The following is a 24,624-nucleotide window of genomic DNA, read 5'->3' on the forward strand; positions in this document are numbered from 1 at the left end:
GTGTAATTGACTTGATCCTCAAATCGACTCTATGAAAGATAAAGTCGACATCTAGTGTTCCTTTGTGGAAGAACAATAGCAACTAAAGAATGGAATATTAACTTACTATTTATTGAACATTGTGCATTATACAACCTGCTTATAGCTTAAAAAATATATCAAAATTTCCACAAAAATATTAAACTGCACATCTCAATTTTTTTCAAAATTAATATATCGGCTATATATATATATATATATATATATATATATATATATATATATATATGCAGCCTTGGTGAGTATAAGAAACTTACAGACCCCAATAAAATAAATAAATATATAAATTAATTAGTAAATGTTCATATGTCAAGACCAAAGCATAAATGTCAAAAGTGAGTCACAGAATATAGATATTGAGCAGATAAAAAATAGACTAATGCTTTATTTTAACATTTATTTTGTATTTAATAGTAAATAGAGTTAAATGTGTCAAATATTAATATTATATTAATATAAGTTCAGTAACCTTATAGCATTGTGAATTAATTATATCAGTAATGAGTAAATGGGACATACATTCTTAAAATGACTTTCGACAATTTACAGTATTAAATCTGTTTAGTTGTTTACTTGTATGAAGCCTAGATATACCAGACTTAAACCTAGTCCCAGACTAAATGTTTGAGCTGTCTGAACTGAAAGCAACTTGATAAAATATGATAGTGCAAATGTTTTGTCTCAAGATGCACACCAGTAATGTTTTTTCTTCTTCACGTTGATAAAAGCTAAAACCCCATGACCCAAGACCTACTCCTCCAGTCTGTGAAACCAGGCCTTTATCTATATAAAATCTTCAGAAGAGGAAAACACAACAATTTCCTTGACCACCATAAAACTTCCCCAACTAAGCATGAATCAACTTTGACATAGCTGACAGCCCACCCTGTCACCGCAAGCCCTTCAACGTATACAAAACAGCTTTTGTGACAGAACTAAACTGGCAATGTACTTCATTGTGTCAAGCTTGTCTCCCATCTCTCTTCATTGGTGTCCAACTGGGAACGACGGATTGCAAGACGGCATATTGAAATTCACTTCACGTTTTCCCCTGCTATCGTGAATTCGTTGAAGTGCAGCTCAGCATGACACAGAGAGAAGAGTCTTTCTTTTACTATTTCCTTATTTATCTAACAGCAGAACTCTGCTGGGGGAGAGAATCGTGGCCTGGGGCTTTCTGAAGACACTGAGACAGTTCACTGGGGATCATGAAGCTCATTATTCAGAGACCCTTGAACTTCCATTCACAACACACACACAAGCAGCGCCTCACAATAAATATGCAAATTATGTGTTTTGGAAATATTATTTGTTTTCAAAAGGTTAATAGTGTCATATGTATCACACTAAACTTTTTCATCTGAACTGGCTTTTTAGACTGTCATTGTAGTGCAAGAAGAGCTGGATGGATATTTTGGATGCTTTGAAAAACTTTTTGATGCTAAAGACCCCCCAAATACAACCCTGTTAATAAATACAAAAGCAGCTTTATATTTTATTGTGTATAAATCCATACAGCATGAGGAAAATATTAAATTATAAAATAAAGTTGTTTCCAAAATTAAATATTTGGCTATTACATTGTCATTTTACTAAAATAAATGGTTAAAATATTGTTTGGATTTAAAAAAAAAACAAAAAAAACTTTTAATTAAGGTGACAATGTGTACACTTAATTTTATTTTATTTTAGAAAAACATGTTAAAAAGAACAAATGCCTAAAATGCTAATAACCTAAAATGCCTAAAATGCAAAATGCACCTAAAATTCATTTTTAAAAATTAATACAACCAAATAATAAAATATCTCAAATTTCATTCAAAATAGTTTAATGGGGAACATTATTAACGTTAACAGAATGCTTATATAATTATAAGCATATTCGTTATAACATTATTTGTTTTGTCAATATGATCGACTGTTTCCCACTTATAGCTTAAAAGTATAGTTCACCCACAATTTTAAATTCTGTCATTATTTACTCACCCTCAAGTTGTTCCAAACTTGTATGCACAAAAGAAGATATTTTATTGAAAATGTTGGTAGACAGTTGACTTTTGACAGACAGTTGAGGGTAGCCATTGACTTCCATAGTATTTTTACCTAGCTACCTACAACTGTCTGTTTTTTTTTACAATATCTTCTTTTTTATTCAACAGAAGAAAGAAACTCGTACAGGTTTGGAACAACTTAAGGGCGAGTAGCCTACAAAATGTTCCTTTTTGGGTGAACTATCCCTTTAAAATTAAATAATCTTGAGTTTTTGAAATGCAGTCTATTTACTTACCAATAGGGGGTGGCACAACAAACTATAAAACACCAGCATATGAGGAATCTTATAGAAAATATTCAATTTTAACACCTTTAAACAAAAAATTAGACTGTGAGTGCATGAGGCAAAATTATCATTAATATAGTCTTAATTTATCCTGCATTAGAAATCAAATTCGTTAAATGTCTCTAGTAGAGACGCACATCAAACTAATATTTGGTTTTATTCACGAATAAATTAGAAGGGCGTGGCTTAGACGGCCCGGAGGTTGTATTTGATTGGTCAAGGTACGATAGGTCTAAATAATAATTTTTCTATTTAAATTATTTACTATGTATTTTCAATTCAATGTGTATAAATGAATCTTAGTCTCATTACTCATGTATAAATTATTATCCTCACCCGTTTCTGACGCAGTCCATAGACATTGATGTCACCTGATACCTGATCATTTTTTCAGCGCTGGTCAAGGTGGACCAATCATATTCGTTTGTGATTACAGAATAATGTGTTATTTAATGACAATTTTATAGAGATTACAGCAGCGGATTTCTGTTTGATTGTCAGGTGCTATTCCTTATAAATAGCAGATATAAATGATTAAACTTTTAGTGAACAAACGCAAGTAGTAAGGAAAAAAACAACCCTAAGATTTCAATGCGTCCAAATGGTGGATTCGTGTTTCTGGGCCACCAGCTGGAAGAAAAAAACTGATAGGAAAGTTTTTGGTCTTCAACATTTACCTCCCACTGGTTAAAGATCACGGTTAATATGTTTCCTCAAAGAGTATCATGAAACAGATTTCATCTGACCGGTTTCCAGTTTATTTGTAGTTTGTATCCTCGTGTGTCCATAAGGGAAACTACGGCGGTAGACGTGTTTAGTTAGAGGTAAGTGGTTTATTTCATGTGTACTTGGAGAAATATAGAGGCGTGTGTGTGAATGTGCTTCACAGTTTAGTTGTACTTTATGGATACACCTGACGTGTAATATTATGTAGGCTATATTAACACGTCAAACAACAAAACAGGGTTTATGTTCTCATGGTTAAGGCGCGGCTTTAATATAAGGAAATTAAATTTGACTTAATTTCGTTAGAGAGTCAACAGGTGCACTGTAACCGACCATATAGTATTAAAAACCGCTCAATGGCAAGAAGTCTCCTAATCAACCATTTACCCTACAGTTTGAATCAGTTTTTCTTTTTCATTCTTCTTTTTTACTGGATAAGTTTTAAATGCTCTTTAATAACGGCAATATCTAAAACGTCGGCTTAAACTTGAAGGAAGTTAGTCAGTTATAGCCTTATAATGGGAGTGAATGATATCGTACCATACATTTTTTTTAAATGGGGATGTAACGACAGCTACATCATTATATCGAGACATCGCGATATAAAATGCCACGATGTAGGCTATCGTTGATTTTAACGATATGATTCACGATATATAGTTAGTTTGAGCAAGCCTCAGGTTACTGTAAAATCACCCAAATGTAAATTCTGTCATCATGTACTCACCCTCATGTCAAACCTATGAAATGTCGTTCAACTTCCAAACAAAAATGACGATATTTTTTATGAAACCTGAGATTTCTGTCTCTTTATTTAAATTATGGGTTATTTTTCATTTTTGGTTGAACTAACCCTATTATTGCATTATATTATTGCGGTATTGCGTTATACCAAGGCTACTGATGAAATGTAGTTACATCTATATTTTATCTTTACCATTTTTTAAATCCGTGTTAGAAGCTTTCAGTGCAACACAAAAATATCTCCCCATTTAAAGTAGTATTTCTAGATTATTTATTTATTTATTTAGCTCATGTATTGTGATATCAGAAAATAATTCTTTATTTTGAGCTTAAAATGTAACATGCGATGCACATAACGTTAAACCTTCTCCTTAAAGATTATAGGAGTTTCTCAAGCTCTAGTAGATTGGCCAAGTGATCATTTCTATCAATTAGTTGTGTTTGTTCTAATACTGACCCATAAAAAGGGTGACCTTTCCCTCAGGGAGTAAAGCAGCTGGAACAAACAGCAATAACAGCAGGTTTTGAGAGCATCAGGTAGGAGAACATTAACCAGACAGGCATCAGACGGCACCGCGAACAGCAGTGGCCTCTGTTACTCAAGTGCTCTTGGAAACAGACACCTGAGCCACAGCCTCCTCAGCCTCCCCCGCCCATGACATCACACGCCTCTTATCTGCTGCCAAACACAAAGCCGCATTTAGCTCGCAGTAATCAGCCCTGTGACCTAACCTGCCATGCACTGGAGATGCATGAAGATTCAGGTGTGCTTTTTGGTACGTTTGATTCACGTAATATGCTGAAATAATGGATCTATGAGCTCCGCTGGATTCAGCGTGGAGTTCTCAAGACCTGAGGTAAGATGTCATCCAAGGAGTTTGTTAAAATGTGAGGAGAACTAAAGGAGAAATGCATATAAAGTATATGTATTAAAAACCTCTGCCATGAGTTCTGAGCCAATGAAAGAGCAAATTGAGCTGTGTGACTGGCAGCAGACACATTGTTTTAGAAGCAATGCTTTTTTTTTCAGTAGTTAAAATGTTTTAGGTTTTTAACTGATCTTTAAAGTTACGTCATACTGTCATGTCACATAAAGTGCAAAGCGTTACCTATAGGAGGGACCCAACAGGCTAGAACTACTTAAAAAAAAAAATGAATAGTAATTTATTCCTCTGATAGCAAAACATTTTTCATCGGCATCATTACTCCAGGCTTCATTGTCACATGAACCTTCAGAAACATTCAAATATGCTGATTTGGTGCTCGAGAACCACTTTCACAAATTGAAAGTTCAAAAGAACAATATTTTAAAAAATGTAACACAACAGACATTTTTGATCAATCTAATGCATCATTGTTGATTGAAATTATACATTTTCTTAAAGGGATAGTTCACCCAAAATTGATTATTATGTCATCATTTACTCACCCTCATGTCGTTCCAAACCAGTAATCCTCGTTCATCTTTGGAACACATGAAGATCTTTTTGATGAAATCTTAGAGCTTTCTGTCCCTCCATTGACAGCTATGCAACTACCACTTTGACGCTTTAAAAAGTTCATAGACTAATCCATTTGAAATGAGCAGTTTAGTGAAAATTTTCTGAAGAGACATGATCACTTTATATGATGAACAGATTGAATTTAAGCTTTTATTCACATATAAACATTCATCAATCACACATCAGTTGTGGAAAATGGAAGCTCAAGCATGTTCGCTTGATGTGCGAGAACCAGTGAAGTTCATTCTCGTGTCATGCAGCACGTTTGATATTCAGTAAGAACCAATGACGTTCATTCTAAGGCTTCAAGCTGGTTCAGAGCTTCTGTTTATGTTCGCTGATCAATGTTTATATGTGCATAAATGCCTAAATTAAATCTGTTCATCATATAAAGCGATCGAGTCTCTTCAGAAAATGTGGACCAAACCACTCAATTCATATAGATTAGTTTTACGATCTCTTTATGAACTTTCATCAACATGAGGGTAAGTAAATAATGGCAGAATTTTCATTGTTGGGTGAACTAACTCTTTAAAAAAACATACTGATCCCAAACTTTTGAACAGTAAGTGTATGAGGAATAATAGTGGTACTTGTCTTGGCAGGTAAAGACCTGATTCAAACAGATAGATTGATATTTCAGAGATAAATATGCTGCGGTTTTCCAGTCGTAACTCTTGGATAGTATGGTATTAGATAGAATGGTGGCCTTCACGCTTTGAAGTGTCAGTCATTGTTGCTATGGAAATTCAAACAAAGCAAGTAGTTAAACATCAAGCTCCACCTCCACACCTTTCAGTTGTGACCCTCCCCCAAAACACACGCATAAAGGCTCACTCACTCACTCAAGCATTACTAATGCGGCTCTCTGGAGAATTATAAAGACTATAAACAGTTACGAATTCAGAGGATCATCATCATTCTTTTGAACTGCAGTACATCAGGAACCACTTCAAAACGTGCATTGATCAGAAGGTGTGGTCTTTTCAGTTCAGAGTAATAAAACAAGATTTATGTTTCAAATGACATTTAATAGCACTCAGTTTCCACACCCAGAAGGACATTTTATACTTTTGCATTCGTGGCATAGGTTTGTTGTTGACATAATATTGTTCTAATGATATTGAGAAATCTTTGATATTTTTTATTTATTTAGGTAAGATATATTTTTTTCAATGTTTATAAAGTCTGATTTTGACAAGTCTTTTCAAACAGGATGCTCTGCCTTGCCCGACAGTACCCTCATGATCCGGTGTCAAGGGACACCAGTATCATGTCACCATTGAGTGCTGCTGTTCCATATGCTTGAACACTGTCGCACCACAACAAAAACAGTGGTATTTACCTAATGTTGAACAGGTTTCAAAATTGTATGAACACATAATTGGCAAGGGACCGCATTGAACTTGGTCATATGTTGTATGTTTCATTGCGTCCTTAGTTGTATAATTCTAAATGATGCCTAAAACCCACAAAGTTATATCCTACTCATTCTATGCCTTTTTGGCTATTCATACTCTGGGTGAGTCGTATGGCCAATATTTAAATCATGGTACCTGTATGCAATATCACAACACTTTACAAATGCATAGTGATGCACTGGAATTTCAGCAAGTAAAAATAGTCATCTGAAACAGCAAAAAACATTTTGGAATGCTGAAATCATTGACCAAAACAGTGACGCTTAATTAACGCTTCTCTGATGCACTTTGACTGTTTAAGCATTTATTTCATGTACACAATGTGGATAAGCTAAAACAGGTATACGTCATCAGTGTGGACGCACTTCACTCTGACCAAAAAATCATGCTAAAGTGGTAATATATGATATTATGCTGCGTTTACGGCATGTTGTAGCCAAATTCCTGTAAAAAAGCTTGGTATGCTTTCATATGTCACACTGTCAGTCCAAATCTGATTATTTGTGTATCCGATTGGAGTCTGAAAATGTATTGAATGTCCACATTGTGTATCGCAACTGTTCAGATCTGAGTTGTGGGTCTCGTGCCGCTCTTTCGTTTTCCGGAATATCTGCATTGGTTTTTATGGCAATGATGTTGCATTGGTCGGTATACGCTAACCGCTACAACCGCAACAAACAGAGGGTTTGCAATATAGATGTTGTCTTTTTCCATCATGACAATGTGTAGCCGCCATGCTGGACTAGGCAGAGGCAGAAACGTAAGAGGCTGGTATGCGGCTTTATTACGCTGTCTCAAAATCCTCAGTTTTATTGTCATTTTCTGCTTGTCCGGCATTTTGCAACAACACAACCTTTCTATAAACCTTTCTTTTCCTATAACAGTGTCTGACGTTTATGTTTTACGTGACATGAGAAAGTCACATAAACCACACGAAATCCGATCAGAGCAGTCAGACAAACAGATCGGTCTGCACAGTGGTAAGGTGGTACAGCAGCCACGTGGTACAAGTTGTAGCTCTCAGAATATTACGAGTTTACACTTTGTAATTTTTAGTTCTACAAGTACGTGAAGGCTTTTTACAGTTCAGAATCATTACGGTAATTAGGACATGGCGTTAAAGCGAAAATTCGATTGTGTCTTGTTTCCAAAAACCTTTACCACAACTGCTTTTGGTTTGTTTTTGGTTTGTTTTTCCGCTAAATGAAAATTGTAATTTTGGTTTCATGCTTTCGTTATAAAAAATCTTTTCAGTGCATCACTACACATATTTCACCGTGCCTTTCAACGCCACTTAGCTGTTACAAATTTACTGTTAACCATGGCTTCTTGGGGATTATTGCTTTATTAATAGCCAGTGTCCGTGCTGCTTGAAGTGAGTTTTTCAAAATCTGCAATGTGTGTAACATGGTATAAATTGTATAGCAAAATCTCTATTTTGTTGTATTCGATTATTTGCATTTAGCATTATTTTCCCAGTTGTCTACAATCCTATGCTGGTCAAACCTATTTTTGGGATTTAACCCAGCAACTGAGAACCACTGTTATATCATATCAGAATCCACTAGTGTTTATAATCATTTATCCAACTACCTAGAATTCTATTTGGACTCTTATACATGTATAGTGTGGTCTGTTGTATGAAATTACTCATTGTGTGTGCATAATTTCTCTGCTTTGTTTTAAAAAAGACAGGCTTGTTTAATATTTAAAACAAAAATATGCTTTATTTTGTGTCAGCAAAACAAAAGCATCTGCTACTTCAGCCATATTTTAGACTTCTGCTAATTTAAATCTGAGGAACTAATGCAGCTCTGATTATTTCTACACCAAGGCCTGTACCTGAAAATGTTATCGCCTATTTTAAACATTGACTTTGATTTATTTGCCCCACAAAAGTCCAGAAGAAAATTGCACAATGCTGATCACTCTGAGGGTTATGCAAAAATCAAAGGCCCCATCATTTCTTGTGGCCTCCATTCAGTCTTGACACATGATAGTTATCCCATAATTCAGATAAGCTGCCCCGATTATTAGGTTAGATCAAATTATTATAATTTCTCATTTTGCAGTCGCTTGTAATTCGAAAAGGCCTTAAAGACATTAATTGCAGGGTCCTCATGGATCATCACGCGATCAAGTCCCTCGCTCGAGGGTGAAACGTGCTGATAGCTTTTCTCAGTAATTATCTAGTGCTCAAGCTTGGATTTAACTTTTATTCTTTGCAGACCAAGGCCAGTTACACTACTATTCAAAAGAAATGTTTTTGAAAAGATTGTCTTATTTGAAACCGAAATCTTTTGTAAAGTAAATGTCTTCACTTTCAATTTTGATCAATTTAATGTATCCATGCTAAAAAAAATTCTTAATGTACCCCAACTTTTGAACAGTAGTGTATTTAAAGGGATACTTCAGCTCTGGGAAGATGAATGTGTATTTAATAGTGATCATTTATATAGTAGAAATGTGAAATTATTTTTGAAATTGAAGCATTCTAGAGTGAGAAAAGGCAGAAAATGTATTTTTTACTCATGTGGCTGAAAGACAACAACTCCCAGAATGCACTTGCTTTGCTCCCTAACCACGCCTACCGGTTACAGGCGGCAGTATCCGAAAAAAAATTCCACACATTCTCTAGGCTAATACATACTCTAGTAACAGTAAAGGTTTATAAAAAGAACCACAACCAATGTGAGTTATAACTTTTAATTAAAAATATAAAGAATATTAACACTTTTACACTCAAAGCTCTTCCAGAGCTTCAGCTGTTTCCTTATTCACAATATTGCCCGTCAGGAGGCTGGATATGTCCGTCTTATATCCTGGACAACACAGGTGGACAAAACAAGACGATTGCCTTTACTATGTCCCTCGCCTTGCAGGACCCATTCCATAAAGTGACGGTAGGCTGTTAGGCGTCGGCGATATTTTCTACAAAACAGTAACGTTAAGCACAACGTTAGCAATGCGAACTATTTGCACATACAGTATGCTAGCATAGTAAATATAACAACAACAGCTCAGCTGACTACGCGTGAAGAACATTGTGATAATGCCGAGAGTCCAAACTCCAAAAGTCCAAACTCTGTTCATTACGTCTTAGTAAAAAAAAGAAAAACAAACCAAATACTCACTTTACACTAAGCCGTCCATTTGTCCCTGCGGGCTTTGGCTGGCGTTTCCAATTTCGTCCAGAAGAAAATGACATCACTGAAATTCGCGACAGCAATAGGACTCTCTATCTGTTTCCATAGGCGCACAGCGAGAGCACTGACACCACCAGTCCGCCCCAGCTGGAGTCTGGCCGGGCTCGAGTCAGGTCTTGCTCCCCTGCTGCAGCAGCTGCTCCGGCCGCCTCTTGTTCCTCCATCTCCCGAAACTGTTCGTCGCTGTATTGCGGCTCGTACAGGTAGCCGCGAGCATCAGATTCGCGCAACAGATCTTCGAAATCCCCTTCTGCTATTTCAACTTCAAAACTCGTAAATCGTGATTAGACTACTATACAAACTTTCTACACAGAGCAAGAGCCTGTTAGCTTAGCTTCAACAGAAAGATGGCTGACACTATCTTTACTTTCTGTGAGTGAGATCCCGCCCCATATGGGCTTGGTGAAAACATGCGGAACTAGCTACTAGTACTGGCTGTAGTTTTAAGCCTCTGGCCCAAAAATCCTCCGATGACGCAAAATGATGATTTTTGCGTCATCGGAGGATTTTTCCCAGACTAAAAATACATAAATCTCTCATATCAGGGGGATATGAGGGGGGGAAGCACGGTAATTCAAAAATACTACTGGTTTTCTACTGATGCAAAGCTTAATGCTAAATCCTGAAGTATCCCTTTAACCACAAAATCCTACCATACATCAGATGCATCAGAAATTGTATGAACCTACTGGTTGCCCATGAATTGGTTCGAGCCGATAGGTACATCCTTTCAGTTATCAATACAGTTATTTTACCCTGTTTACTCTTGGTATTAACATTGGCCAATGGTGATCCAGTCACAAGTGGTCAGTCAGCGAGACGGATTGCACCAGCTAGTAGCATCTCAAATGCTTTCTGACCGCTTGTGATGTGATTTGGCTGAGCGAGTCTCTGATTTTGGGATTGAATATTGTGCACCATTTATACTTGCGTGCTTTACCAGATTTTCAAATTGAATAATTATTTTCTTTGAAAGGCGGACGCAAGGCGGGCGTTTAAGTAGCCTGGGAAAACCCAGACGAACTTCCGTCAAATTTAGATTTGCTCTGCAAGTTAGTCTGGCGAAGAGCCCATTCAAGCTCATTTCCAATCTTTCCAAATCGAGGCATCAATCACAAACGTTGAGGCAGGCTTTCCAAGATGACGATCTATCTGATTGGTTTTAGGTCTATCCAATTGTGCCCACAGGCATTTGAGCGACGTCCGTTGGTGACACCCCTTTGGAAATGAGCTGTCAATGAACCTTCCCCATCCCCAGACCCTAACTCAGTTACGACTGAGAAGGATCTGGTTTTAACCAGGCTACCGTTTAAGCGCAGTAAGCCACTGATTTTGATACTCGCGACTCACAAGCTGTTTGACATGCGGCTTGTGTGTGCGCTACTCAGTGGTGCGCACGCTTTTGGTGTGAGCTCGAAACCTATGATAATTAGTAAAATACTGCGCAATATAGTTACAAGCACTACTTAACCGGAGTGAATGAGATGAGTGAGTGAGAGAGAGGAGGCGGATGCGTGTCAATTCATCGTCGGAAAGAAGAGAACGAGAAAACTCAGCTGATGTTATTGCCTGTGCCATTGGCAACAAAATGGACTGGCACGGAATTGGAAAGACGTCACGTGAGACTGACCGTCTGATCACTGGTCCTGGCCGATCTTGCGGTTGATTGGTTCAGCTCCAGTCACGTTTTCACCTACATATTGTGTTTTGAATGGTTGGTGTACCAATCACCAGGTGTAAACGGAGTCTAAGTCTCACCAGAATAGCATGACTTATTCATGAAGCTAAAAATTATACTTATTAATTGTTTTTAGCTTTTAAAGGTTTACAAATAATTTGAATAATTTGAAAAATAATCAATCTTATTATATCGATATTTAGAGTTCTGCAGGAATAAGTACTAAAACCCGTAAATAAGCCAATGTTTTTTTTAAAATCAGTAATATCTCAATCTTGATTTTTCTACGGTTTTATGTTTGATGAAAAAAGGTGGTTGGTATAATGGTAAAATATGGCTAAATGGAATTGCAGCGGTTGTTGGGACATTAAATATCATCATACTGAATGGATAAACTCATCTCATTACTGCTTTTACAGCCTCATTGTGGTTTTTATAATCAAACTATTCTAACTCATACTTTTCAACAGGAAGATTGAAAGAGATGACAAAAGCTTAGTGGTGGTGACAGTAAAGTCATGCGACCGTGCTGTAATTAGTTTATAGCCTAACTTTAGCTTTTTACTCCTGGCGATTGTATTTAGGCTTCAAACTCATAAAAGTTGTTCAGTTTTGAGGATTAGCTTGATGAAAAAACATGTAAGAATCATACATGTTTCTTACTCTGAGCTTATTTTCTGGAAATATCTTTTTGGGGAACCAGGGTGATGCTAACGTCTAACTTCGCCTAAAGAAATATGTCATCCCTGCGCATCTCTATTAATAATGATACCCTCATCCTACAGAAGTGTGGGTGGTTTGAACAAAATCTTGCAGTATCACTACTTTATATCACAAATAATGGTTAATTATTTTAACCTTTTATTTAAAACTATTTCTGTTTATTAACAATTAAACTTCACTTTATTTTGTGTCTTGCATCAACCCTCGATTTTGTAAACCCTCGATTTTGGGAAAGGTCCCTCTTTATATCTTTGCATGTTTCTTGTTGCTCTCAAATGAAAATAACATAAAGCAGTCCTTCATGGTACTGTTGCAGTGATATACAGTATGGTCACATTGCCCAGCTCTCAGTTTGTGCATAAATGCCCATGCTGTAGGGTAAACTTTGGTTTTTGACAGGTCTCCATGTCTACTTATTTCCTTCCCCCCTTTATAAAGTCAGTACTATTGCTATTGTTCATTAAAAGCAGGTGTCAGAAAAAGAGGTTTCCGTGATCATTTCAGCTGGGAGGAAATCTATATTTAATCATGTTCAGCGAAGTGTTTCAGGGCTTATGAGTGATGAAACAGCTTCCCCTTTTAAATTGTTGCTGGCTTTGCTCTTTGTGCTGTTGTGCACTTTATGCAATAGAACATTATGAAAGGACACCAGAAGAGCCACACCTCAAGTTGGGAAGTCCAGTTTCTCCTTTGATGTTCTGATGGGTGTAGATGAACTCTGTGAATTGCCAAGTAATTGAGGTATAAGCTTGTAAAGGTATATATCAGCTTACAGCACAGGTGTATTGTAGTGAAATGTTAGACAACTTAAAGGCAGTTTTGCTGCCTTAATGCATTCAGGTTCAACCAGGTGTTTCTGTCTCGTTCTGTGGAGAAGAATGCTACAGTTGACCCTCACAGCAAAAACTTTTTCTTAATATTATTGGGTCTCATAAACGAATCATTGCATGGAATATTTATATTTCAATGCATTGGAGAACTTGTCACAAATTTTTATTTGCCTAATTCACAATGTGTATACACACTTTGTTCTTAACCTCATTCTAATGTTAAGGAATTTTGAATATTATGAATGAGCGAATGCTTGCCCAAAGTTAGTAATTTGCATGCGTATTTAGATTTAGAAGTGTTTAGAAGACCACCCATAATAATTTTCCCCCCGGTAAGATACAATGCATTTTTGTGCTAAGTTATCGACGAGTTAATGCCTAAATTCATGCATATGCGCGGTTAGTAATTGAGACTCATTGTTTTGTTTTCCAGTAAAATATCTAAACAGACTTAAAGGAAGATGCATTTAATTAGGAAGGAAAGTCATGTAAGTTAATACTTTTAGATGTGTTCCTGGATTAAAGCTAGGTTAGGCAATGTTTTTCATAAACACTTTTTGTTATACTGGTTGAGACTCTTCACATCCTGATAGCAATCAATAAGAAAAGTGATCTACATATATAAAACGTGTACATAGGCTATATCTACTGTGGAAGTCTCTGGACCAAAAATTTTCGTCCAATCATTGCATTCGGTCCGAATGTAATAGGATGTCATGCCTTGCTTTCACAGACATCATATGTCATCAGCGTGTTTCATGAGGCTATGCAGCATTGTAGACACACCGGGCCTGTCCAAATACCCACACTTGAAGTCTTGGCCACTTGAGAGTGGGTGCACGTAACAGGATGTAAGTGCGCATGACTGTCCCAGGTCTTAAAAGTAGCATAGCTTAATACCCTTAACGCAAACTAAACCCACACTATCGGAGCGGTATTTGAGACTAAGCATATCCCATCATGCATCATGTTCAGGAACTCGCGTGCCTTGAAATTGCGAGATGTCGAGGAAAACATTTCACTGTAGATAAATGAATTGGATATTACATATAATTTGGTAGTAAACTTAGTGTTGCATAACATTTGCAACTGCTTTTTATCTTTTAATTAGAATCACCCCAATTACTAAATAGTGACTACTGAACAGACATTTTGAAGTTTATTTTAAAGCTCTGTAAACACTTGAATTTTTACAACACTATAAGTATGTCCTACAGGTAATCAAAAGTTGCTGCCTTCACACCCACTCGAACACTTGGGCTAAATACAGGAAATGCATCATTTAAGTTGACAAGTGGTCAGGAACAAAGACTGCAAGTGTGGGTATTTGGACAGGCCTACGGTCTCATTTCGCCCTCTAGGTTTCATTTGTCGCCTGCATATGCCATTGAGGCTGCCTCATTTCAGTAAAGTAACCATTACATTCCAGACTCATAAAAATTAATGGTTAGTTTTCTGAAATTAGACATCTTTGAAGTATGACGGCCTTCGGAGAACGTAGGTTTTGAAATGAGACAGTCACCAATCACAGCAAACAAACCTCAACCACCTTTACAGGTCCTCCTGAACCAAAACAACTAGTCTATGCGGAGTTCGCGCCATGTCATAAATATCATAATTACGAGATGGCAACCTGTGACGTTCTACTCTGAGCTGTTCTCATCCTCAGACTCAGATTTATGCGTTACTATGTTAACATTATAATTGTCGAAATTAATCTGCAGCAGTCAGGTGGTACAAGTCCGAGCTCTGTAAGGTGTTTACGTTTATTATTAATGTAATGTTATGTACGTTGAGACATGAGGTCATTTAATGCCGTCTTTCATGACGGTTTGCCCTGGGTGTGCGTGTTCATGTTTTTGGAGAGCGTTCTGAAGGGAGGGTAGGATCTTATGCTTTCAAAGCTAGCTTGGTATTGCTAGCCCCGCGAAATTCCCTACCCTAGCTTTAAACTGCTTACCGTATTGGCAAATTATTTTCTTCATGATTTTAGGATAAACCTCACTAAATTTTGTTAGTTTTATGCTTACAACAAGACTAAATGGCAATCTGTCAATGCAGTCCGAAAATTAAACTTAATTCAAGATGAATTTTCTAAAGACTTACCCAATTTTGCTCCTCAAGTAAATATATATTTTGATATATTTTCTACTTGAAAACAAGTATACAGAAAAATCAAGTGATTTGCAGAATGAGATGTTAAAGGTAAAAAGTGTGTGTGCAGTGACTCTACTCTTGCTTTTGGTTGTGTGAAGAGAGAAGGTAGAGCAAACCGAGCGCTGGAGAAGAGGATTAGGATGGGTATTATTAGAGTCATCTGTTTATCCTTTCACCTGATCCTCCTTAAATCTAACAGCACTCCTTTTATTTACAAGTGTGCACTGAAAATGCTTTAAAAGAATGGATGGCCAATGGATTGCATGTCAGATTGTGGGTTTATTTGGTTTCACCCTAAAAAACTAGGCCTATTTTTAGGACCATAAAGATTTATTTGAATTTATTGTGACATTATATTAATGAAAATTAAGCACATTTCCATACTAATTTCTGATTACAGAAACACATCAGGACATTTTTGTAGTTCAAAATGTTCAGAATATAATTTCTTTCTTTTATTTTATTTTTTGTTGTTGAGTGAAATATGACCAGATCTTTGTCCTGACATGTTTCGTGAGATTCACCCATGAACTTGGTGTTCCCGGAGACATTTAAACACATCATTTTTTTGCTAATTGCAGGCCTGAGAATTAGCAGTGTATTTTAACATGTCTTGCACTCACTGAGTCTGAAGGTGTGACTCACACTCATGAATATGTTTTCGGCCTTAAGTGCCATTTAACAAACAGCTGTTGTACACTCAGTAAAGGTGCTAATTTAATTTTTTTTATACATTTGCTGAGGGTATTTTCATGCTCAAAGTCTATTGAGTCATAAACCTTCTTTTATTATTGGGCTGAAAGAAGAATCCGTATTGTGGTTGATCTGATAATCTACTGTTCGTTTGCATTGACCTCATACTGTTTTTTTTTAAAATATCTTTTCAGTGTCCAGAGTCATGAAACTAAGTCCTTGTCAAGCCCCGTTATATGTAAGTATCCTCCATGCTTATTTTTCATTCCTCTTTATTTGCTCAGTCAAATCAGTTTGAAATGTTAACCAGCTGCATTTTCAGCAAATATTATCATATCTCAGACTCACACAGGCGCTAGACACATGCACACAACAAAGTTTAATTAATGTCTGGTGTCTAGAATTTACTAGAGTTGCATGAATCTATTTTTGTTGCCTTGTACAGTTGTTTGTTTGTTTTTCGGTCTATTTCATTTATTGTGGAAAAAAGAAGGCCAGAGTCAGTGTTGCCACCTTGTGGACCAACTAATTGGTGCAAAAAACAACAACAACAACAACAACAAACAGGTGCATTGCATTTGTGAGCTGAGCTCACAGAGTACGGGGTTAGAAAATTTGGGCTAGTTGTGTACAATATGCTCATACTATGCTGATGACAATTTACATCACTCACACTGTGTGTAACCTAGTGTACGCGTAAAAACCAAAGTATACTTCGGGATTTAGGGGCCATCCACACAGAACCCCTTTTTGCGTTTAAAAATGCAAAAGCTCTCTATAGCTTCTAAAGAAGTTTTCAACTTCTTTCTTAAATGAATGGGCCGTCGTTTACTGGGAAAGTCTCAACAACAGTGAAGTTAAGACAGGCGTACCACTGTCTACATCTTTCTACAATAGTTTAAATAATGAAAAGGACAGGTAAAAACGCACTGTTGTGGACCTATCACAGCTCAAAACAACACCCCGAGAGGGAAACAAATATAGCCTACCACAAGAAAATACAGTATACAAAACATTCAAAAACATCGCTGTAATTGACAAGTCGGAATCGGTGATAACATCAATTGTCAATGTCAATATATATATTGACACCTCTACTATAGACCTTCTGATTTTAAACTCTACTATAAACTTACCTCATAGATTTTCATTGTAAGTGCATTCATTCAATTTTACAATTTTAATAGAAGTCCAAATTATTGTTATCAATATTGTCTTTTCTTCCAGTAAAATTACTGAAACAAACTTAATCCAAAATTCATTTAGTTTAAGAGGCAAAATTATGTAAGATAAAGCTATTTAGATGTGCTCTTGAAACAAACTTCTCACCGCATTGTCAATTGTTGTTCTTGTTTTTAGGATAAACCTCAATACATTTTGTTAGATTTATGCTTGCAAGAAGACAAAACCTGTCAAAGGCAGTTCTCCTCAGGCCAATGAACGAACAGTGTATGATTATGATTCAGTAAGATTGGTTTGGAACAATCAGAATATTATTTAAGAAAACTCACTTCATTTTGATACATGTTTTAGAAATCAAGACCTAAATCAAGACCTAAAGTCTTGAGTAATTTTACTTCTCAAGTAAATGTATCTTGATTTAAGAATGTTTAGACGAACAAGACAAACATACTTAGGAAGAACATCATTTCTGCAGTGCAGAAATTGCCAGCAATGCTACTGGTGATAATTATGATGGACAAGTTATTAAAATAAATAACGTGGGCTAAATAACCCAAAAAGCTTCCGCAAGATTGAATAGAAGATTGTGCTCTTCTTTAGACATTCTTGCAGCATCATGCTGTCAGGATGGTCGTGATTCTCAAACAAATGTTTGTACTTCACTCAGAGAAATCATCTGGCTTACTTATAGTGGTCTCTGCACATTAAGCTGAGATGGAAGGAAGTATTTTTAAATCACACTTATTAACTATGTTTACATGAGCCATCATAATGATATTATAATGAGATTTAGGCAATATTGCGATTTAAACTTTACCTCATTTATTTACACATTAATTCGATCAAATTGATACGATTAAGCTCATAATCTTAGCAACCATAATCATAGCAAAACTTGGCGTATGTTGATTTCAATTGCAATAAAAATTGCATGTAAACACTTTTAACGCATTCATCCAGTCTGACCAACCTCCGCATGTGAATTTTTGGGTTGTGTTGAAGAAACTCAATTCATGTTAATAATGTTGTGTGACATGAAATATAATGTATAGTACATAGAGACAGTACTATATTGATGGTTGAGAGAATTTTTTGGGTCCATTACCGAAAAAAATGTCTGAAGGCCGGGTACAAAAGAACCGGCAAACAAATCCTTGTGTGCTGGAAGAGCTTGACCAGCTGCACGTCTACTGCATTTGAGTTAATCATTTGTGCCTTGCATTTGGATAGGTGAATAGTGGGTTTAAAAAAAAACACAAACTTTTGAGAATAATCAGAATAATGAAAATTGCATGTAAATGAGAGTGCAAATGTTTGCTTGTGTTCCCGCAATTAAAGGCCCCCTGAAATCAAAATGTAAGTTTTTCAGCTTTTATTATGAGTATGTTAGCCTTAAGTTTATGAATGAGCTATTGTGTTTCAAAACAATGACAAAATTCGCATTTAGTAGATATAGGCCTAAGCATTCAAAACTTAGTCTCTCATTTTCGCTAAAATGGATCACGGATTTTTATGACATCACCGTGGACTTCAGCTTCTCATCACATCTTCTATCCAATCAAATGCTCTCTAGAATCTAAAGCGCCACGCCACCTATGTTATAAATACCACCTGGCCAAATCGACCGTTGGCACGTCATGTAGCAATATGGGTTGGAGATGTGTGTTCGGTTACTCAAAATTCTCAAGTTTTATTCCGTTTTCCTACTGTATGTTGGTTAAGAATGAAATGGCTAGGATTTATTTACACCTAATCCAACGTATCATCGACGCTCGGATTCACTTCCAAGTACGACTTGTAAACTAAACGCTATTGGCTATTTGAAAAGGGGGAGGGGCCATTCAATATGTCCCGCCTTAGCTTCCTGTTTCAGTGGAAATTACGTCAACACATCATGCAAAGCTGCGCGTTCCAAGGCACTTCAGTGGGCCTTTAAGTCCTTGACTCTGATAATTAAAAAAAATCACTATTAGTGCACATCTAAACATCAATTTTGAAATTTAATCAGAAAAACATTCCAGCTTTGCCAGTCATTAGTCTGCTGTCCTTTCAGCCGTCTTCAACACAGATCTTGAAAAGTCAATAAAATTGTCATTCAGGAGACTGGTGGTGACCTCAGGTAGAATTCTTCCCTGGGAATATGACTGTCAGCACTTTACAAGAACAGAAAATGAGTAGAGCAATGGGAAGGATGTATGACTGATATTGTGTTACTATCACAAGAAGCCCATCTCATGTAGGAGTACAGTCAACAAAGAGAAGGGATTTTCCCTCCTGTGCTGTGAAATCTGATGAGGGTTCAAAGACACTTATCTTTGTGTTAACGTCTGTAATTAACTGCTGAAACGATATTAGATTATCCAGGAGACTGAGATAAATGGACACAATGGTGATCGTGATAGAGGATGGATTAGGCTGGTTTTGAGTACAGAAGTATGTGTGACACCCCTTATTGTGTCTTTATTCCCATAGCCGTCTTTCCTCTCCTGAAATAATTTCTGAAGGCAGTATGCGACTCGGATTTCTCCAGTTCTACCCGATTGTCTATCACGCCATAGTAGTACTGCCTCCATCGAAACTCGATTATATATCCTTTCTGTCGCTTTAACGCATTATGAGCAAGAACTTTACCATGAAACCAATGTTCTTTAATGGTTCTTTGCAGGACTTTAAGTTCAGCATAATCACTTCATCGGGTTCTTGAGTCGATTATATTATGGTTCTTTATAGATTTATGTTCTTAAATGTTTTGGAGAGAAAGTACTTAGTTTTATTATTGATTCTTAAGATTGGCACATTGACTTCTGCATTCATCAAAGCACCATTGTATTCGTTTTGCATGGGTAAAGTGAGTTTTTTTAATTTAATTTCTTCAAAGTTGAAATGAAATTCAAATGGGACTTTTGTTTTTTATCGTTAAGGTCATATACACTATATTCAAAAGTTTGGGGTCGTAAGATTTTATATTGTTTTTGAAAGAAGTCTCATATGCTCACCAAGGCTCCATTTATTTGGTAAAAATAATATTTTTAAATATTATAATAAAATGTAATTTATTCCTGTGATGCCAAAGCTTAATTTTCAGCTTCATTAATCACATCAGAAATCATTCTAATATGCTGATTTGATGCACAAGAAACATTTTTTATTATTATTATCAATATTGAAAACAGTTGTGCTTAATATTTTGTAGAAACGGTCATAGAAAGTTCAAAAGAATATTAAATGTCTTTACTGTCACTTTTGGTCAATATAATGTGTGATTGCTGATAGAAATATGCTTAAATTTTTTCTTTATTCAATGTCATATTTTCATATACAATTGTCCTGTTTATATAGGAAGTACATTTTTATTCTAATAGGAAATGTGATCAAATCCCAGTTTAAATTCATTATGGCCTTAGCAGTGGTGGTTCCATTGGCTGCTGTGCAGAACAGTTAGAGCATATTGTTAGAATCTTAATTGTAGATGCATTTTCTTCATTGTATTAATCTGTGAGGAGACACTCTTCTCACCTAGAGAACCTAGGCGTGTGCTGTTAAATTCAAACTGCTATCTGTGTTAATCTGTGCAGACCAGCACATGTGTGATATCCTGTTGCAAAACCACAACTTCAGTTATTTCTCACTGCGTTTGACTGAGTTATTGCGTTAACAATTTATGAAAGCTTCCATTTAAAATTTAAATGCAAATTTCACATTCATACAGTGCTTGTCTAAAAAATCATGTACAGTTTTTATGATCAAGTCGGCTGAAAATGCGCATTATTAACAGGTTCGTTCAAGGGACTTCTAATATGTAATGGATTGGATCAGTTTGGCATTGAGCTTTTTGTACAAAATATATATTAAGTTATTATTCACTAGCACATGATCTTGTAATTCAAACTTCTCTGTTTTTCTGTGGCAGGGCAAGTGTGTGCTAACAGTTCATCTTTGCGATGAGGCGATCCGTGAAGGAGAACAGGGGGAGGTGCAGTTCTTCCTGTTGTTCACTGGCTCCTCTCAGAGACATCTAACCAGCACACTGAAGCTTAACCATGGCACCCTTCAGGCTGTGTGTCCAGGTGAGCGCATTATTGGGCCCTTAAATCTGTGACGTCATAGTCAACTGCATCCCATCTGCAACCTTTGACCTTTTGTCAGCTGACAAAAAAGTTTGTGAATCCCTGCCTTAGAATAGTTTACTATAAAATTGTGATGTGGTGCTCTAGTGGTAACTAGCATTACTAATCTAACATGCTAAGATAAGCACTGCATATGGGCTGAGCCAAAATTATTATTATGAATGCACAAATATTGATATTACGATTAGATAGCCAATCTCCAATAAACGGTCAGTATTGTGAATATAAATCCATCTATCTATCTAATCTATCTATCTTAAATGGTTAAAATAGTTGTCAAAACGATCTCCTTTCAGACAGATCCATAAAACCAACTAAAAACACTGTATTATTCATGTCAGGCCAGTAGTTGGCGTTGTCACTTTGTAAAGAATCACTAAGCGCTTATAGACTGAACACGTAATACGCATGTTCATGACATCAATGTATTCACTAATTCGTGTTTTTGTAGTTCACACGAAGAAGATAACATTATCGTTTAAAAAATTTGCACTTTGAAATCTGTTTACAAAGGTTAGCATTTTCAGGCCCCCAAAACGCTATTGTTGTGTAAATGAACGGCCAAAACTTGTAAAAAGTTTCCCGTTTTTAGTTGAAAATGCTGTAATGTAAATGGCCTCATAATTTGTAGCTATCATTTTATTGAGTGCTAGATGTGGAGCTAAATCTTGAAATGATAAAATAGGCGGACACATTTAAATATCCAATATCAGGCGATACCGATAAAAAAAAATAAAAAAAACATCAGTCAATAATAAGTATGGTGCTGATTTAGTATGCGTCTATGCTTACTCTATCTGGCTGCAAGGTCAAAGTTTAATTTAACTGGGACACGATAAATTATTTTAGCATTGAAAAATTATACTCACCAAATTTCGGATCGATTACAGAAATTAAGTTTCACATTAACTTATTGCCAGATATTAAAGCTGAGGAATGTGTTTGTTCTGGGTGTCACTGTGAGTTCTAGTGATGAATGTTTAACTGTCTATGTTCTTCTGACTGTGTATTTTGGGACTTTTTGACTTTGACTTTTTGTTTACTCAGTTGGGGGAAGATGGATTGGATGAACATGATGCCCTCTGTACTTTTTTTTAAAGAAATCACTATTTGCTGAGAAACATGAGCACCTCTCTGTACTTCTCTCATGTACATATAGATAATCTGGTTTTTAAACTCTACTTTCCCATCAAAGCTCATATTATGTGAATTAATCCTAATGTAAGTTCTCAATGCGGAAAGCTTTTAGCTGCACAAGGTGGCAGCACTTGGTCCTGTCAACAAAACATGTTTGCTTGCTGACCGGATCCTATTAAGGGATTGAGACAAACTGAAAATAGTTTAGTTCAGCCCCATAGAAAGACTTCAGTGGAGAAAATTTATCTTCTGTGTGTTTGTAGCATATATTTAGGCATTGCTATTAGCCTATCTCATTTAGGGATGCAATTTTCTTTACTGATATGTGTTTTTAATTGTCTTTTCGGGCTGTTTGGCGGCTGAAACAAACCCTTTCATTATAGAGATGCTCACTCCGCTTGAATGAACGGACTTGAGTGCAGCAATGCTTAGTCTTGTGTTTCAGTCATTATCTTCAGTGTCAAGTCAAGTCACCCTAATTTATATAGCGCTTTTAACAATATTGTTTCAAAGCAGCTTTACAGTGATAATAGAAAATAAAAGTAACAGACATGGTTTTTGCTTTACAGCAGCTCTAGAATAAAATTATTGTCCAGCTAAAGTTTGTTTTGATTGATTCACTTCCGTCGCAACTTTCATTAGTTATTAACTTAGGGGGCACTAACACGACACCGTTCTTACCCTTAATGTGATCCGGCCGCTCATTTGCACAAAACAGTGCCTGGTGACTCGAGAACGCAAACCATGAAATGGGTTCCAAGGTACAAGCCTTGAAAAATGTATAATGCAGAATTTTTTATCGCTTTCGCGTAGCCACGTGAACCGGAATTATCCCGTCAACGTTTTATCTGTACAGAGGTAAAGGGAAGGGAAGGAGTCTTCACAGTGGAGAGACTAGTTGACACTTCAGGACTGCGTTGTCGTCGTGTTTAAGCGCAGGTCCTTCATGAGATTTGGATACGGCCTGGATCCGGCAGACTGCAGTAAACCTCGGAAAAAACAGAGAGACTAATATTAGCGTAGACGCCATTCTTTTTATGATGTACTGTAACAAGTACATCAGGATTTATGGGAAGTGTTCCCGGTTCCGGCTGACCTAATCTATGCAGCCTAACAGTGAATTATAGAAGTCTATAATGTGTTATGTGTATGCTAGGTCAAAGAGATGTGTTTTTAGTCTAGATTTGAACTGACAGAGTGTCTGCTTACCGGACAAAAAGGCTAAAAAGGAAAAGGATCTACCGCCAGCAGTCGATATTGATTGTCTAGGTATTATGAACTGGCCGGAATTTTGAGTTCGCAATAGACGTGAAGGACTATAATGCGTTAAGAGCTCGCTCAAGTACTGGGGAGCTAAACCCTTTTAGTGCTTTGTAAGTAATCAGCAATATTTTAAAATGTATACAATGTTTAATAGGTAGCCAACGCAGTGTTGACAGAACCAGGCTAATATTGTCATACTTCCTGGTTCTGGTAAGAACTAGTGTCAGTTGAAGCAGCCAGTGAAGGGATGATCCGCTGATGGAGGGAGATAACTGGGAGAAACAGTAGGCCTGTTTGGCACTTGTGAATCCAGTTTTAGTGTTTATGTTTGTTTTGTTCTCAATATGAGATCAAAATGGACCTTTTACTTTACAGTTAGACAGTACATTTTTTCTATTTATATTTTTTCTATATTTCTATTTCTACTATTTTGCTATTTTAAAGGTTCCTAATTTTGTTTCGGAGGTCTTCTACAATACGTTTACATGCATCCAAGGTCAGATTAGTCAGGTAGTTGAGATATTACAAAGTTGTGTGCATTACAAACAGCAGTAATTTTTCGTAGAATTATTTTTTATTTTAAGCACGATATGAATTCTTTTATGTTAGTGTGAATGTTTATTAACAATTCAGAGATTGGTATACTATACACATAACAGAAGTCCGGACCACTAGGAGGATGTTTGGAATTCTTGGAAATGTCTTTGCACATAAATATGGGTTTGTCTCTTTTCCCAGGAGGTTGACAATGGGCCACTTTGTGTGGTGAGACCTGGCGGTCATTTTTATATATACCACATGCTTCAGCCACAGTAATTATTTTCTTAGTATGAGCTCTCACTGCAGTAAAGACTCATT

General features: G+C 36.4%; 1 protein-coding gene across 6 annotated transcripts in view; it reads left to right on the plus strand.

Moving 5' to 3' along the window:
• Window positions 1-3,062: 3,062 nt before the first annotated feature.
• The window catches only part of LOC143737014 (A-kinase anchor protein 13), an 80,857-nt gene continuing 59,295 nt past the window's right edge, over window positions 3,063-24,624 (plus strand). For 5 of the 6 annotated variants that reach the window (XM_077227913.1, XM_077227914.1, XM_077227916.1 and 2 more), the window contains exons 1-3: window positions 3,063-3,201; window positions 16,252-16,295; window positions 21,150-21,306. In XM_077227913.1, the coding sequence (XP_077084028.1) occupies window positions 16,263-16,295; window positions 21,150-21,306 (190 nt within the window). In that variant the 5' untranslated portion in view covers window positions 3,063-3,201; window positions 16,252-16,262. Of the gene's footprint in view, window positions 3,202-4,548; window positions 4,705-16,251; window positions 16,296-21,149; window positions 21,307-24,624 lie in introns of those variants that run through there. The other variant, XM_077227918.1, reaches the window with a different exon arrangement.

This window comes from Siphateles boraxobius, unplaced genomic scaffold (genome assembly GCF_051911475.1).
Source record: "Siphateles boraxobius isolate OS27281-9 unplaced genomic scaffold, OSU_SipBor_1 130, whole genome shotgun sequence".
In the NCBI taxonomy this organism is placed as follows: Eukaryota; Metazoa; Chordata; class Actinopteri; order Cypriniformes; family Leuciscidae; genus Siphateles; species Siphateles boraxobius.